Raw genomic sequence first — 15821 nt, forward strand, 5'->3', positions numbered from 1 at the left:
AGCCTGGCGAGGGGGGACAGTCCCCTGCTCCCCGAGTGACACGGGTAAAACCACCCTGGGTCGTGTCCCCACACCCCTGCACTGGCCGGGGGGGGACATGGGACCTTGCATAGCTGGTGGTGGCCCCGGCTCAGCTCTGGGGGACCAGGGCAGGACCTGTCCTGAGGGCTGGGGTTGGGGTACAACCCAAACCGCAGGGCATGGGGGCAGCCCGGAGCATCCCCACCGCAGCTGGGGAGCAACCAGGACCTCAGAGCTGGGGGGTCTCATCCCACAGGAAGCCAGGAGCATCCCAGGAGCATCCCAAGAGCATCTCAAGAGCATCCCAGGAGTATCCTAGGAGCAACCCAGGGCATCCCAGGAAGATCCCAGCAGCGTGGGCTGGCCATGCCGCAGTGCCACAGGCACCCCGCTGCAGCCGTGCCCCCGCAAAGGAAGACTTGGTTCAAGTAACACGGCGAGGGACAGCGAGGGACAGCGAGGGACAGCGAGGGACGACGCCACACCGCTCCCCACGCCCCATCCCAGGCGGGCAGGATCCATCCCGCTGCCTCCTCCTGCTCAGTCCATGTTGGCGCTAGCCGACCTGGAGATGTTGAGGGTCTGGGCGGACACCGAGATGTCCTCGTGCTCCACGGGGCTGTGGTAGTCGGAGGTGATGTCGGGCTCGCCGGGCGGCAGCCGCACGGCGGCCAGGCTGAAGGAGTTGGTGGAGCCCTTGCGGAGGCACTGCGAGTACAGGCCGAGCAGCAGGTCCAGCTTGTGCTCGATGGATTGCACCTGCAAGGTGGAGGGGCTGAGGTGGTCCCCAGCCCCGTGGGGAGGGGTCCCGGCTGGGTGGGACATCCCATCCCGGGAGGGTGACATCCCCGGGGTGTCGCCGTGTCCCCCTCCTGACCTGCCGCTCCACTTTGACCACTCGGCCCATCATGCTGAGCTCGTCCAGCTCCGCCTCCAGCGCAGGCTTGTCGCCCTTCTCCCGCACCTTCTTGTCGGCGGGCAGCGCCCGGTCCCTGCCCACGATCTGATCCACGCTGGCACGGAGGGAAGGGACAGAGCCCAGCCGTCACTCCCAGGGGCTAGGGAGCCCGCCAGGGGTGGGGCTGGAGCTCTGGGAAAGCATCCCGACCATCGCGATGGGCGCAGCGCCTCATCTCGTGGTGGGAGAACCGCCAGGGTCACCCCCAGGGCGCCTCACCGCGTCTGCAGGCTCTTGATCCTGCCCAGCATGTCCAGGTGTCCGGCAGAGTACTGCTCGATGACATCCTTGACGTCGTAGGGCCGCAAGGTCTCCTTGAACTTCCTCTTGGCCACCAGGAATTTCAGGATCCTGCGGGGACAGCCGGGCTGGAGGGAGGAACTGGGGTGCCCCGGGGGGGGACTCTGTGCACGCTGGGGGACGCGGGAGGGGACAGTCTCACCTGACGGCCCGGATGAGAGTCTTCACCGCCGGCATGATGTCCTCGAAGGTCAGGTCGCACGGAGAGCTCTTCTCCTCACCGCTGTCCTCCGGCGGGCAGTCGGCTGCGGGAGCCAAGAGCGGGTGGGTGGCACACCCCGAGCGCTGTCCCCAACCCTGCAGCCCCCAGAGTCCCCCCGGCGACTCACCCTCCGCCGGGCTCCGCGGCTTGAGCCTCAGGGACGCTCGGAAGCGCGTGCGGTCGTTGAAGCTCCAGCTCTTCTGCACCTTGGTGGGGCTGGAGGCCTCGGCGACATCCTCGGTGCTGGGCGAGCGGTGCAGCGGTGGCCCCAGGGGCTGCTGCCGGCCGCGGCTGCCCTGCCGCTGCGAGCTGCCCAGCCGGATCCGCTCCTTGATGCCCATCTTGTTGCTGCGGGGAACAGCGGGAGGGCCGTGGGGACAGGGACGGGCACAGGGGTGGCCGTGCTGAGGTCACAGAGAGCCCCCCGGCAGGTGACAGGCAGGAGCCAGGCCGGGAGCAGGCGGATCCTGCAGGGGCAGCTCGGGGGTTGCTCCTTTCGACCCCTTTTGTTGGTCCCCAGAGCAGAGGGAGGAGGTGGCAGATGGGGACAGACAGGTGTGGCAGCAGGGGACAAGCGGCAGAGCCACCTGGGAGCTGAGCAGAGCTCTGCTCCTGCTCCATCCCGGCTGGCACGGGGTGTCCCGGGGCAAAACCCCTTCATCCTCCTCCTCCTCCTCCTCCTGCTCCTCCAGGCCGCACCTCCCAATCCAGGCTCTGCTCCTGCCCTGACCCAAACCCAGCCCTCCTTCTGCTCCCAAACCCAGCCGCGATTTTGGGTTCGGGGAGGGGGGAAACACCAGGCACTGTTTATGCAGGACCTACACAAACCCTTGTGCATGAGGAGACACCCCAACCGCGGCTCAGGGGGACACACGGGGCAGGACACGGAGGAAATCCCACAACCACTGCAGGACAGGCTTCATGGAACAGCAGAGAGACTTTTCCCGAATTTCCTGGGAGAGTCACTGGGCAAGGCAGGGCACAGGTGGGGCACAGGCAGGGCACAGGTAGGGCACAGGTAGGGCACAGGTAGGGCACAGGTAGGGCACAGGCGGGTCACAGGCGGGGCACAGGCGGGGCACAGGTAGGGCACAGGTGGGGCACAGACAGGGCACGGAGCTCCCAGCCATTCCCAGGCAGCCAGAGGGACATCCCCGCATCCAGGGTGGGAAGGGCTGCATCCTGGGAATCAGGCGGGATGGGATTTCTGGGATTTCTCCACGCGCTGCAGATCGCTGCCAACAGACCTGTGGCTGCGCCGCGGGGAAACTGAGGCAGCGGGGGACAGTGGGGACAGCCAGCTGAGCCCAGGCCATGCTGTGGCTCAATCCCAGCCCTGTCCATGCTGCAGGCACGCAGGCAGGGAGCGATCCGTGCATCCCGGGCTTGCCGGTACCTCCGTCTCCACGCGCCCCACGTCTGCAAGAGCCTCCTCTTACCACTAAAGATGGGGCTGGAGGGGCAGGGCAGAGACACAGGAGAAAAGAGAGTCAGCCACGGCCGGCGGGGAGGGGAGAGTCCCGGGTCACCGCGCTCCCGTCCCGCGGGCAGGCGGGACAGCGTCCCGGAGTGCCACCGCTGAGTGCCACCGCTGAGTGCCACCAGTGAGTGCCGCCGGTGAGTGCCACCGGTGAACGCGTGATGTTTGTGTAGGTCCTGCATAAACACGGCGCTTGTGGGGTTTCTCAGCTCTGCCAGGAGGATGTGGGGACGCTCCCCGAGCGGAGGGACCGCGGTGGCCCCGCAAACCCCGCCGGGCGCTGCCGGCTCCCGCCCGAGCGTTACCTGAGGCGTAAACACTTGTGGGGCTGCGAGTCCTCCTCATTCCAGCTTGGGGGGAGTGGTTGGGGATGGAGAGGAGGTGTGGGATGGGGAGGAGGGGGAGGGTGAGAGGGAGAGGGGAGGAGAGAGAGAAGATGAGATGTTATGAGATGGGGAGATGGGCGGGCTCAGCCCCCGAGGGGGGTTCGGTCCTTCCCCTGCCGCTTCCTGGTCGTTCCCTGAGCCCAGCGAGGAGCTCCCCGACCCCCAACTCACCTGGGGGAGCAGCCTGAGCATCACGGGGGAAACTGAGGCACGAGGCCTCTCCCCACCTAATCCCGGCGCTGGCCCCATGTCCTGAGCGGTGGCTAGCGGTGGTGGCACCGGGATGCTCTTCAGGCAGAGGGGACAAGGGACACGGCGCAGAGCAGCCACCAGCACCTCAACCCTTCTCTGCTCTTCCCAGGGGTACCGGAAGCCTCTCTCAGCCCAAGGCTCTGGGATTTGCTCCTTCCCGGGCTCTGGAGGGTGGCCAGCCGGGTCTATCCCTGCTCCATCCCTACTCCATCCCTACTCCATCCCTGCTCCATCCCTACTCCATCCCTGCTCTCCCATCCCTGCTCCATCCCTACTCCATCCCTGCTCCATCCCTGCTCCATCCCTAATCCATCCCTACTCCAACCCTGCTCCATCTCTGCTCCATCCCTGCTCCATCCCTACTCCATCCTGCTCCATCCCTGCTCCATCCCTGCTCCATCCCAGCTCCATCCCGCCGGGATGGCACCACTGCCTTGGCCAAGGTGGTTTTCCACGCCTGGTTCCCCTGTGCCACATCCCGGCGACATAAAGAAGGGCAGCGAGGTGACCTCAGAGGGCCTGGAATGCCCCTGCGGAGCAAACTTTGCAGCTGGAACGCGGCTGGAAGCAGCACGAGGAGCAGGAGGGATGCCCAGCACGGGCCAGTTCGGGGCCAGGTGTGGCAGTGACGGTGACAGTGACATCGCAGGAGGACACGGAGGAGACAGAGCAGAGAGGAGGGAGGACACGGGGGTTGCCCCCTCCTACCTTTCCTCTGAGCACATGGCCAGGCCGACGCTTTTCTGGGCAGGGGTGAAGGAGTGATAGGGCGGTGGGGCTCTGTCGGGCCATTTTTTCACCTCTGAATTCCTAAATCCTCCGTTGCGAACGCGGTGCAAATGCTCAAATATAAGGACCAGCTCTCTGAGGTCGGGGGTGAAATAAAAACGGGGGAGAAATTAAATTTCCTGAAGCAAACGGAACGAGCAAAGCAAGGCTGGGCAGCGCCCGGGTCCTCCTGAGGGCGAGGCAAAGCAAAACCGGAGCAAAACAAGAAAAAAAATCAGCATTTTTGTTCAAAAGGCGGTTTCTTAACTGGGGGTGATGGGGTTGGGGAGGGGAACTGCGATTCCACAGGGGAATTTTGGGTTGGGTGGGCTGAGAGGGATGGGACAGGCAGAGGGATGGGGTGGGGACATGGGGACCTGTCACCATCAGATCCTGGGCACGGCTGGAAAAACTGAGGGAAAAACTCAGATCCAGCAGGGAAAAGCTCAGATCCAGCAGGGAAAAGCTCGAATCCGGCTCTGGAATTGGGAAACGGCTGCTGGCACAGCAGGAGGGTCAGCAGAGCCCCTCGGGCTGCCCGGGATCTGATGGTGATGTTGGGAAGGAGGGACGGGAGGGACTGGGCGCTGCGGCTGGTAAGAGCCTTTGGAAAAATCAAAAGTGGGACAGAAGAACGGATTTGTCACGCGGCCTGAGCAGGGCAGGACACGCAGGCAGGGCGGGGATGCGGCACAGCGATGTGACAAGCCCTCGGGGTCTGGAGGAGAGGGCTGGAAAAGCCTCGGATCAACCCACGGTGGCAACATCGCAGAGGTCATGGGAGGGACACCCTGCAGGGACAGGGCCTGGGCATCCCACGGGATCCCCCCGTGTCCAGCCGTGTGACAGCTCCTGTCCTGGCCCTGGTGGCACCGTGCTGCTCCCCGCGGGGCTGGAGGAAGGTCATGGATGGGATGGGGTGGGATGGGATGGGTGCTGGTGCTGTGAGGATGATGAGGATGAAGGAGGCTCCTTCAGCAGACGCTTCCCATCCCGGGAAGATATCGGTGCTGCTCGACCCTACTGAGCCCCCGGCGGTTCCACGAGGTCCCTCCAGGTTTCCCAGGCTGTTCATCCCCCGCAGAGACCCCCGGCAGCTCCCCAGCCCTCACCCCCTCCCCTCCGCCTACCTGAAGGCGGGCAGGAGGCTGTCGTAGTAACACCACGTGGCCGTCAGGTACACCCGGCTGACATCCGTGGAGTACAGGCGCCAGGCGGCCTGGATGGGAGCGAGAATCCCGGGAATCGGGATCGGCCGGGATGGGAGAACCCCTCCGGACCCCTCCATCCACCCTGACCCCCACGGGCAGCGCCCGACGCCAAGGATCGCGGTGCTGGATGTGGCGTTTGGGTGCTTTGGTGACAGGAGGGGACAGCAGTGCGTTCCCGGGAAGGGACAGGCCAGCCCTGCCCTACCTGGATGAGGTTCGCCGCCGGCGTGCGCCTCTTCTCGAAGTGCTTCTGCCGATGCTGCTCCTGCACTTTGAGGGCGAAGCCGGAGCCCAGGATCCCCTGGGGACAAGAGGGGACAGCGCCGTTGGTGCTGGCACAGAGCGGGACCCACCCAGAGGTGGCTCTGCCCCTTTTTCCCCCCAAATTTCTGCGGGCCAGGCGGCACGGTGACCCTCTCTCTACTCACGGCGGGCAGGGCGAAGAAGGAGATGCCGAGCAGGGCGAATCCGGCCGCCAGCATCCTGCCCAGCCACGTCTGCGGCGCCTTGTCCCCGTAGCCGATGGTGGTCAGTGTCACCTGCCGGGGGACACAGCAGCGGGGGGCCTGCAGGGCGCTCCCCCACCACCGCCCCGTCCCACCCTCCTGCTCCCCTCCCGGGGCCGGGGGAGGGGGGACACGGGGACACCGAGCTTACCGTGCCCCACCACAGCGAGTCGGCGTAGGTGGCGAACTGCACGTTGGCGTCTTTCTCGGCCAGGTACACGAGGAACGAGGCGAAGATGAGCACCAGGAAGCCGATGTACCACGCCGTGATGAGCTCCTGCGGGGCACGGCGGGTCACACGGGCTCGGCCGCTCGCCGGGGGTGCACCTGGAGGGTTTTTTCTTTTCCCCTCACCTTGCTGTGGGCGTAGACCACGGAGCCCAGCAGCTTCCAGGTGCCGCCGCGGCGGTCCATGCGCACCATGCGCAGGATCTGCAGGAAGCGCATGCTGCGCAGCGCCGACGTGGCGAAGATGTTGCCCTGCGTGCCCGCGGCGATGACAGCCACCGAGGCGATGAACACGATGAAATCTGAAGGGGCAGCCAGGCTCAGGGGGAGCGTGGTTTATCCCAAATCCCGCCCGCCCCCCGATCCCAGCCCGTACCTATCACGCAGAAGGGTTTCCTGGCGAAGCGGAAGCGGCCGCGCCAGCCGCGGTAGCGGCAGCAGCACCCGGCTGCCCACACTCGGATGATGTACTCCATGCCGAACACCACGATCATCACGAATTCCTGCCGCGGGGACAAGCGGGGAACGGCGTGAGAGGGGCAGGGCGGAGTTGGGGGGCTCAGCTTTGAGGGGACCCCAAATGGATTGTCCCCCCGAGGCCACCGGAGCCATCGCGGGGGATCAGGGCGGCCAGACGGGAGCTGCAGCCGTCGGGGCTGTCTGGGCATCGCGGCTCTGCTGCCTCGCTCCGAGCTGGGTCCTTTTCCTCCGCTGTCAGCATTGTCCTCCTACCTCTCGCGCAAACAAGCCCCCGTTCTGCTTACTCGCAGGAAAAGTCACAAGGACCTTCCCAATTTAGTCTCCGTCACTCCGGAGAACTCCCTGCGTCAGCTCTTTCTGACAGTTTGGGGGAAAGTTGCCTTTTTTAGCCCCTCGTGCCCTGCCTTTTCCAGCGGTTGGAGGGACAATGGTGGCGCGGGCCACCCCGAGCCATGGGGACAATGCGCGGCGAGGCCACCAGCGCCAGCGACATGCCGGCTGGGGATGGATCAGAGGGGTTTTGTCCGCGATTTTTTTATATTTTTGGGATACAAAGCAGGGAAAGGCAATGGGAGCAGCAGCCCTGCCCCGGCGCCGCTCACCAGGATGAAGAGGCACTCGTTGGCCAATTTCTGGTGCTCCTGGATGGTGGAGAAGACCGACAGCACCAGGCAGCTGAAGACCAGCAGGAATCTGGAAGGAGAAAATACCAGTGAGGACACCGGGACAGCCAGGGGACCCCAACCCTCAGCCTGAACCCCCAAACCGAGGATTCCACAGCCGCGGCAGAGCCTCTGGGGACACATTTTGCCCCTAGATGGTGGCATGGAGCCTTTGGGGAGCCCGGGAGGAGCCGCGGGGCTCAGTGCCAGCTCTGCCGCAGCCCTGCGGCTTCTTCACTAAAGGCAGGGAGGGTCCCGAGCTGCGGAGGGTTGGGATGTCGCAGGAAGGGGGGCAGAGCTGCTCCGGATTGTCCCCAACATCGCTGCCACCGTGGGACAGCGCGGGGACAACCCGGGAATGTCAACTCAAGGGAAAAGTCCCCAGGAGAAGCTCGGCTGCTCCTCCCCGAGCGCCAGGCTCAGGCACGAGGGGCTTTGGCCCATTTAAAATAAGGAGGGGAAAAAAAAAAGAAAAAAGAAAGGAAAGGAAAAAGAGAAAGTCGACTCTGAAGCCGGAGCAAATGAAACCTCCAAAAATACATTTTTTTCCCCTGATCCAGCGATTCTAAAAAAGGAAAGCGGAGGGCTTGTGCCACCAGCCCGTGTGACGGCGAGCAGAGCGCCCTGGCACGGTGGCTCCGTGGTGGCACTGGGGGCTCCGGACACCCAACGCCACGCTGGGTGGCACTGTCATGGCCTGGCATGGCCTGGCAGTGCAGGAGAGGTGGCCCTGGCACGCTGTCCCCAAGCTGGTGGCACCCATCTCACCACCGGTTCTCACGGTGACAATGTCCAGGGGACAATCAGGGGGGATCCGGAGGGTCTGGGGGCTCAGCGCCCTGCTGGGAGCATTTTCCTGTCTCCTCATGCTGTTGGCATGGAATTTTCGAGCAAAGCCAGCTGTCTGGGCCATCGGAGAGCTGAAACCTGTCCCAACTGTCACAACTGTCCCAGCGCCGGTCCCCAGCACTAGGGGACACAGCAGAGAGAGGACAATGCTCTGTGCTCTCAGTGGGACCATCCAGGACAGCCCCACACTGACCCCACAGCCATCTTTGGGGCTGGTGGCTCTCCAATCTGGTCATGGCATGAGGGGGCTGAGGGATGTGTCCCCTAAAGGTGACAGGTGTGTCCCTTTCCTCCAAAATGCTGCCAGAGCTGGGACCGACAGAAAAAAAAGCAAAAGCAAAAGCAAAACCAAACTAAAGCAAAAAATAAAAACACAAAAAAACCCCCAAAAAATCCAAACAAAAAAAGCCAAGCCAACCAACCAACTAACCAACCAACCAAAAAAAACCCAACAAAACCACAACAACCACCAAAAAAAACCCCATAGAAACAACAAAAAAACCCTAAAGAAACAACCAAAAAAACCCCAAACCGGGAATGGGAGGAGGGCTGGATACAGAGCATAGAGAAGGAAGAACTGGAGCCATGAAGGGACCAGGGATGTCACAGCCTTGTCACCACCCTGCCCTCTCCGCAGAGGACGCCGCTCCTCTCCCGGCCGCTCCCCACCCGCCGGGCAGAAGGTTGGAGCCAATTCCTTCTCCCTCTGAATTATTAATTGGGGTTTTTTCCTCCGGCGCAGCACTTCTGGCATTAACCCCCGCTGGGCAGAGCGGCACCCCTCAGCCTGGCTCCGGGCTGAGGAGCCAAATTCGGCCCCGAGCAGAGCTGCGGGCTTTGTGCATCATCAGCAATAAAGATTATCCGAGCAGGATTGAGCAGGCAATTACACGGGCAGCGGAGCACAAAGCAGAGGAGGAGGCAGAAATCTCCCAGCCTGCGCGGATTTGTGCCTCTCGCCTCGTGCTGGGAGCGAGGAGGAGGGTCCCCTGGGCTTGGGGACATGCTGTGGGTGGCCCTGGAGCCGCACGGGTCACCCGCTGGTCCGGCCGGGATGGAAACCCTAATGGGGATGGGGAAACCACCCAGCCGGCATCCCATCGGATTTGGGGAAGGATCCAGGCAGGAGAGGCCTCACGGGGCTGGCTGGGAAAGGAACTTCCTGGGAAAGCATCACCTGCTAGGAATTAACTCGCAAAGCTGGGCGAACGCCCCGTCCCGGCTGCCGGCGGCGCTTAAGCGGCTTAGGGAAGGGTCAGATGGCTGGAGGCAGCCGGGAACAGGCATTCCCCCAACCCTCCGGGGCAGGATTGCTGCTCTCTCGGGGAAATCAGCCCCTCGAGCCTCCATCCAGCCCCGCGGGGAGCGGCAGTGCCAGGCTGCCATCCCAATTTGCTCTTCCTGCCCTCAAAAAACAAGGAATGTTGGCAGGGAGATGAGGAAGGGGCAGAGAGTGGGATTCATCACCTCCCTGCTCCAGGATCTCGGGGGATGGAATTTCCCACAAAATTCCCTTTTCCAACCCCCCAGCACGTGTCACTGCCAGCCTGGCCACGGGGACAGAACCCTGCGGCTGGTGTCACCCGGCAGGAGCAGAGCAAGTCCCCCAGCGGCAATGAAACCTCCCCAAAACAATAATGAAAACCCGGCGGGGGCCAGCGCGGGGAAGGCGAGATCTCCTCAATTAATCTTCATTAGGGTGGGCTTCGCCATCTGCTGCCGCCCGAGCCGGCCGAGGAATAGGTGAGCCGGGAAAGCTGCTGAGCTCAGGGCAAGCAGAGCCAGCTCAGCCTCCCGGCATGGGCACCGCTTGGTCCCCAGTGTCCCCCAAAACCCCGTTAGGCAAAGGGGTTGCGCCCCAAAACAGCCCAGGATGAGCTGATGGATCGTGATCCTCGGGGGTCGCGGAGCGGGATGGGGATGGGACAGCCCAGGGGGATGGGGATGGAATGTCCCCAAGCCCCCGGGAGTGACACGGAGGTGACACCGGCACTGGCAGGGCTGTCCTGGTCCCCGCGGTGCCAGCCCGGCGACAACTCAGCGCAAGGCAAACACCACGCGCCGCAGGATAAACAGCTCAGCCGAGCGATGGGCGAGCGAACACACTCTGGGAAGGCTCTGATCCCCTCCCTGGACAAGCCTGGCCGAGCCAGACCGCACCGCCCAGCTGTGCCACCGCTGGAAATTCGGGATCTGCACCAAACCCGCCCGAGCGCAGCCCCAGGCTGGCCGTGCCGAGCGGTTCAGCTGTATAAACAGCGTGTCCCATAAATCGCCGTCCCGCAGCCCTTCGGGAGAGGTGGAGCAGGAGGCCTGGGGGATATAAATAACCGGGCTGTAGCGGCCCTGTTTGCGGCCGTAACCATGGCACGGGCTGGCCCTCGCCGCCCCGAGGAGAGGCGGAGAAGCTCCGGGTGGTTCTCCTCGGGCAGGGGAAGCACAGCCGGAGCGGCGGCAGAGGCACGGCGAGGCTCGGCGCATCTCAGAGATCAGCGCTGCGGGAAGGAGGGTGTTGATCCCAAAGCCCTCCCGAGCCGGCAGGACGGGATGTTCCCAGCGCCCTGCAAGCACAGCTGGCATGCGGAACCTCTCCTGCACCCCACCTGGCAGGGTGACATCCAGTGACATCCTCCCACCAGCGCGTGGCCCCAAAAACTTCGCGTTTTGCGGGGGGGGAAAATCTCTCCGGTGGCATCACGACACCCCCGTGCCACCCGGCGCCCCCCTGCCCCGCCGTGCCCGCGGGGAGCACGGTCACAAGGCTCCCGCGGACGGTGCCAAGACGCTCACACGGAGCAGGCGGGATAGTTTTGCTCTTGGATCATCTGGCAAGGAACTCTCTGGATGGAGGGAGGGGGAAGGAACAGGAGTGTTTTCCGATGCACCTCCCGAGCCCGGCGGGCGCTGCACCCCTGGAGAGCTCATCCAGCAGCTGGGGGGTCCGCAGGGCATGGGGACATTCGGGGCAGAGTGGCCCTGAGAAGTCACCCCAAAGCTGGGACCCCCAAAGAGTGGAGTGTAGCAACACCAGAGGGGGCAGGTTTGGGATCGCTGCCGGTGTGGGACAAAAAACCCAAAACTCTCCAGCATCACCTCTGCACCCCCCGGCAGTGATCACCCCTGTCCTCCCCACTGGGACACCCAAACTGGCACCTCCTGCCCGGGTTTGGGGTCCGGTCGGAGCTGGAAGAGGGGAAAAAGGAAAAAAACCGGCAGGAAAAATCAATGTACCGTTTCATGTTGCGCCGAAGTCGCTTAATTTTATGCCCTGGTGACACCACAGCGGGCCGGGGAAAGTGCTGTGCCGGCTTCTCCTCCCGCTGGCATTGCCCCTGCGGCGGCTCCCGTTTCAGAGCCGGGCAAGGTGGCCCCGGTGGCACAGCCCGGCAAGGTGGCCCTGGTGGCACAGCCCCTGCTGGAAGGGCACAGCCTCCGGTCCCTCTGGTTGTGGCCATGCCACCGTCCCAGCTGGGGGACACAGTAAGTTTAAAGCCTTAGAGGAGGTAATTTCAAATAGGTGGAAGAGTTTGGAGTTAAATTCAAGAGTTTCAGAGTTAAATTCAAAGAGGTGGAAGGGTTAGGAGCTAAATTCAAAGAGGTGGAAGGGTTAGGAGTTAAATTCAAGAGTTTAAGAGAGGTTTAAGAGTTAAATTCAAGAGTTTCAGAGTTAAATTCAAAGAGGTGGAAGGGTTAGGAGCTAAATTCAAATAGGTGGAAGGGCTTGGAGTTAAATTCAAAGAGGTGGAAGAGTTAGGAGATAAATTCGAGAGTTAAAGGGAGGTTTAAGAGTTAAATTCAAGAGTTTCAGAGTTAAATTCAAGACGTTTTTCCAAGCAGGAGGTGAAGACTCAGCGCTGAGCAGGGATGGAGTAAATTCCCTGTAAACCACCCAAGGATCCAGGACTAGGAATCACCCCGGCGGTGTCGCCAAGGGCTGGGCACTGACCATGGTGGCATGGCTACCAGTGCCAGGATTGTCCCGGGGAGCTGCCACCCCTCTGTCCCCACAGCGACAGCAGGGGACAATGCTCCCGTCCCCTCCCTGCCTCAGGGAAACAAAACCTCCTCTTCCCCGTGGGAAACAAACCCCAACAGCAGCAGCGCAGGGCAGCTGGCCTGGCACGGGAGATGCTGCTCCAGGCGGGGGATTGCTGCTGTTCCCGGCGCTGCTGGCTCAGTCTTCCCTAATTTGCTCCAGGTTAAACTGTTCTGGATGGAAGTTTTCCTCCAGGACCTGCAAAAGTGCTGAGCCGAGCTGCTGGTGCACCCAGCGGTTGTTTCATAACCACCGGCACCGGCCGGGGATGTGGGCAGGGAAAAGCCACCCCAAAAAAAGCGGGAAGAGCTGGAATTGGACACCTGGAAAACCTCGGCAGGGCAGCCAAACCCACCGCAGCTCTGCCGGGAGCAGGGAAGAGCTTTCCCTGTGGCTAACGAGGAGGAGATTGGAAAAGGAAGTTCTCATTTTGCCTCCTGGCTCGAAAGCTTAATGCTCTGGGCTCCCTCCCGGATTTGCTCCGTAAGCTGCAGGGCTGGGAATTCTCATTCCGAGCGGGCGAGGCGAGGCTTGGTGAGCCCGGCCAGGGCCTGGCTTTGTGGTCAGCGTGGGCTGGAGGGGTTGGTGGAGACCCCGAATTTTGGCTTTGCACCCTCACGGCCTCCCATGGCCACACCATCCCTGTCTGGAGAATGGCAGGATTTGGGGACACCCATCAGACCCCAAAAGTGACCCCAAACCCCCCCCGGCAGAGCTGCCAGGAGGTTCAGGGGTGCAGAAATGATGCAGCCATCAAAGCACTGATCCCGGAGCAGGCGCCGGGACAAGATTTGGGATCAATTCTCCGACAGAAAGAGGCCGAAGTTGTTCGATAACCGCGCTGGGCTCAGCCCCGCTCGGCTCCGGGAGGGAAGCGCGTCACTTCTCAGCGGGTATTTCCATTTTAGCAGCTCTCAGCCCTGTCTCGGAGCCAGCCTGCTCGGCGGAGGCAGCGCAGCCGGGGCTCGGGGGACCTGTCCTTGTCACCAGCGCTGTCCCCACCTCGGGCCGGGGGCTCCATCCCCTGCCGTGCCTCGGGGGGTTGGGGAGCGGGGTAACACCGTCCTCCTCCTTTGTTACAACCCGGGAATTGCGGCACACAAATCATCCCCGAGAACTTTAGCGCCGCTGCAACAGCTTCGCAGCTCCCATCTGCTGCGGGAGAGAGAGAGAGTGAAAAAAAAAAAAGCAACAAAAAACTTGGAAGAAGCCAAGAAACGAGCAACGTTACGGGAGAGGCTTCGCAGAACAGATGTCCGCACCTTGCACCCACTGCGGCGTCTTCCCACAGGATTTTGGAGTGATCCCTGGCAGGACTCTGCCCTGCAGCTGCCTCAGCCCCAAAATTAAGCGAGCGAGTGAACAAAAAGCCTCCCAGCAGAGGCTGGAGACGTTTGGCTCCTGCTCTCGACGGCTGCACATCTCGTGGAACAAAGCCCGGCGCCCAGGAGCTGCGGGCCAGGCACAGTGGGGTGGCAGGAGAGGGACTGGGGGGCTTGGGGGGCTCTGCGAGGGGAGCTGCTTGTCCCACGGAGTCGTTTTTGGGGCAAAACAGTCTGAAACGGAGAGGAAGAAGCGGCGGAGGACACTCGGGGATGGATGTCGCATGAACAGGGACACATCTCTTCCACATCCCGTGGCTACCTGAGCCATAAATCCCGACTGCCTCCCCTGGCAGGGGGTTCGGCCGCCTTTCCCTGCGGGAGAAGCTCTCCCGAGGGTGGGATTTTCCACGCAGGGATCGTGGCTGTGGAGGTGTCGTTACAAATGGGCCCCGGGCTCGTGTGGCGGCTCCCTGGGGAGCTCAGGTGCCCTTTCATCCGGTGACAAATTCCTGCTGCCAGCTCGATGTGCTAACTAAGGCAAGACCCATTTTCCTGCCTCTTAACGAGCTGCTGCTCGCGCACCCCAGAAACGACGCAGCCCCGCGGCATCGCTCCAGGCGATGAGGCAAGAAGGCGAAATTTCGGTTTCTTGCCCTCGGAGACGCTCTGTGCCCACAGCTGGCACACGCCAGGCCAAGAGGGGAAACACCTCCTGCCCCATGGCTGCGGCTGGGATGTCCCGGCAGTGTCCCCAAGCATGTCACTGGGTCCTGGGTTGGGACAAACCCCCAGAACGGAGCCCACTCTGTCCTTGCCACCCTCAGGTGTGGCGGGGATCCCTCAATTCCCTGTCACAGCCCCCCGAGGGGTGAAGTTGTTCTGGGCCGTGGGATGCTCAGATCCAGCAAGGAGAGCTGGAGCAGCACCTCAGTGCTCGGGAAAACCCAGCGAGCAGGGGAAGGAGCAGGTGAGCTGCCGGGAGCATCCCTCGGGCTCTGGAGAGGAAGATTCCAGATATCCCAGCGCTGGGGATCAACAGCGAGCCGGGAATGGGGGCAGCTGGCGGGGGACAGCAGGGACAAGAACATCCCCGCTGTCCCCATCCCGCCCGGCTCTGCGGTGGCACTTCTGCAAGTACAGGACAGCAGAGTGTCCCCGGTGCCACCCCGAGCTGTCACCCCTCGCGGGTCTCCTGCCTTTGAGGGGCTTCACGTGCTCAGAGACCCCAGCCAGGCCAGCGCGGGTCGGTGACGCTGCTCCCTGCGGTGCCACCGGCTCCGGGCCACCCCGGGGACTGAGTGCCATCCCCGGGGACGCGCTCAGCCCCTCGCACCGGACCCTCCGCGGGACTCGCTCCCCCCCGGTGGCGGATCCGGGAGCAGGACCGGGAGCGGCGGCAGGAGCGACACCGGCGCGTCCCCCCGCCGGACGGTCGCTGTGGAGAAACTTCCCGGTGGAGCCCGGGGGGGTTTGCTGGGAGCCGCGGCTGCCCCGAGGCACTCCCGCTGCCCCCGGCGCTCCTTCCCCGGCAGCGCCCGCTCCCCGCCGCCCCGGGACCGGCCGGCCAGCCCTGGGCACCGCTGCGGCCCCCCCGGTGTCCGGTACTCACATGAAGACGTGGTAGATGAAAGCCCAGCCGCGGGGCCGCTCCAGCACGTTGTAGAGGCAGTTCTGGAGGCGGCGGCGGCAGCAGCGCGGGGCCCCGGCGGGGCGGGGGGCGGCTCCGGGGCGCGGCCCCGCCAGCAACCCCCGGCGGCGGGGCGGGGGCGGCGGAGGGGGGGTCCCGCTGCCCGGCCCGGGGGTCTCCGCGCCCTCGGTCCGCACCGCCGTCAGCGCCGCCCGCCGCTCCCCGCCCGCCGCCGCCGCCGCCGCCCCGGCCATGGCCGCCCCGCTCAGGCCGCCGCCCGCCGCATGGCCCCGGCCGCCGCGGGACCCCCGAGCTAGCCCGGGGCCGCTCCCGGGGCCACCTGCCTTTAGCTGCCCGCCGCCGCCGCCGGGCCCTCCCCCGCCGCCGCCCCGCCGGCCCGGCCCGCCCCGCCGTACCTGGCTCCCGCCCCCGGGGCTCCGCGGGACGGGGCGGGCGGGGAAAGCGCCGTGCGGGGCGGTGGCGGCGGCGGGAGGGGAGGGGAGGGGGTGGTGGGTGGGCTCCTGTCACCC

The 15821-nt window shown here is 64.0% G+C and overlaps 1 protein-coding gene across 2 annotated transcripts; it reads right to left on the minus strand.

The window, feature by feature from the left end:
• Nucleotides 1–358: 358 nt before the first annotated feature.
• On the minus strand, nt 359–15613 carry KCNQ4 (potassium voltage-gated channel subfamily Q member 4). Of its 2 annotated transcripts, XM_085081286.1 has the most exons (15): nt 15274–15613; nt 7395–7485; nt 6689–6815; nt 6439–6614; nt 6236–6361; nt 6007–6117; nt 5784–5879; nt 5498–5586; nt 4308–4463; nt 3267–3311; nt 1609–1829; nt 1422–1524; nt 1199–1330; nt 899–1034; nt 359–780 (listed from the first exon to the last, which is right to left on the minus strand). In XM_085081286.1, the coding sequence occupies exons 1-15, from the start codon at nt 15543–15545 to the stop codon at nt 562–564; spliced, it is 2100 nt and encodes a 699-aa protein (XP_084937412.1). In that variant the 5' UTR covers nt 15546–15613; the 3' UTR covers nt 359–561. The 2 variants fall into 2 exon arrangements, with proteins under 2 accessions (XP_084937412.1, XP_084937413.1); XM_085081287.1 differs by lacking the exon at nt 3267–3311.
• Between the last annotated feature and the right edge of the window lie 208 nt (nt 15614–15821).

The sequence above is a fragment of the Lichenostomus cassidix genome, chromosome 23 (assembly GCF_008360975.1).
Source record: "Lichenostomus cassidix isolate B80296 chromosome 23, HeHo_3.0, whole genome shotgun sequence".
Lineage (NCBI taxonomy): Eukaryota > Metazoa > Chordata > Aves > Passeriformes > Meliphagidae > Lichenostomus > Lichenostomus cassidix.

What these genes read in the sequence shown, in the direction of transcription:
- KCNQ4 (XM_085081286.1), bottom strand. Translation starts at nt 15,545, where the DNA reads ATGGCCGGGGCGGCGGCGGCGGCGGCGGGCGGGGAGCGGCGGGCGGCG. An exon ending in AGCCTCCTGCCCGCCTTCAG is followed by an intron (nt 4,464 to 5,497) that starts GTAGGCGGAGGG and finishes CCCCGACCTCAG; the next exon opens with AGAGCTGGTCCTTATATTTG. An exon ending in TGGTCAAAGTGGAGCGGCAG is followed by an intron (nt 781 to 898) that starts GTCAGGAGGGGG and finishes TCCACCTTGCAG; the next exon opens with GTGCAATCCATCGAGCACAA.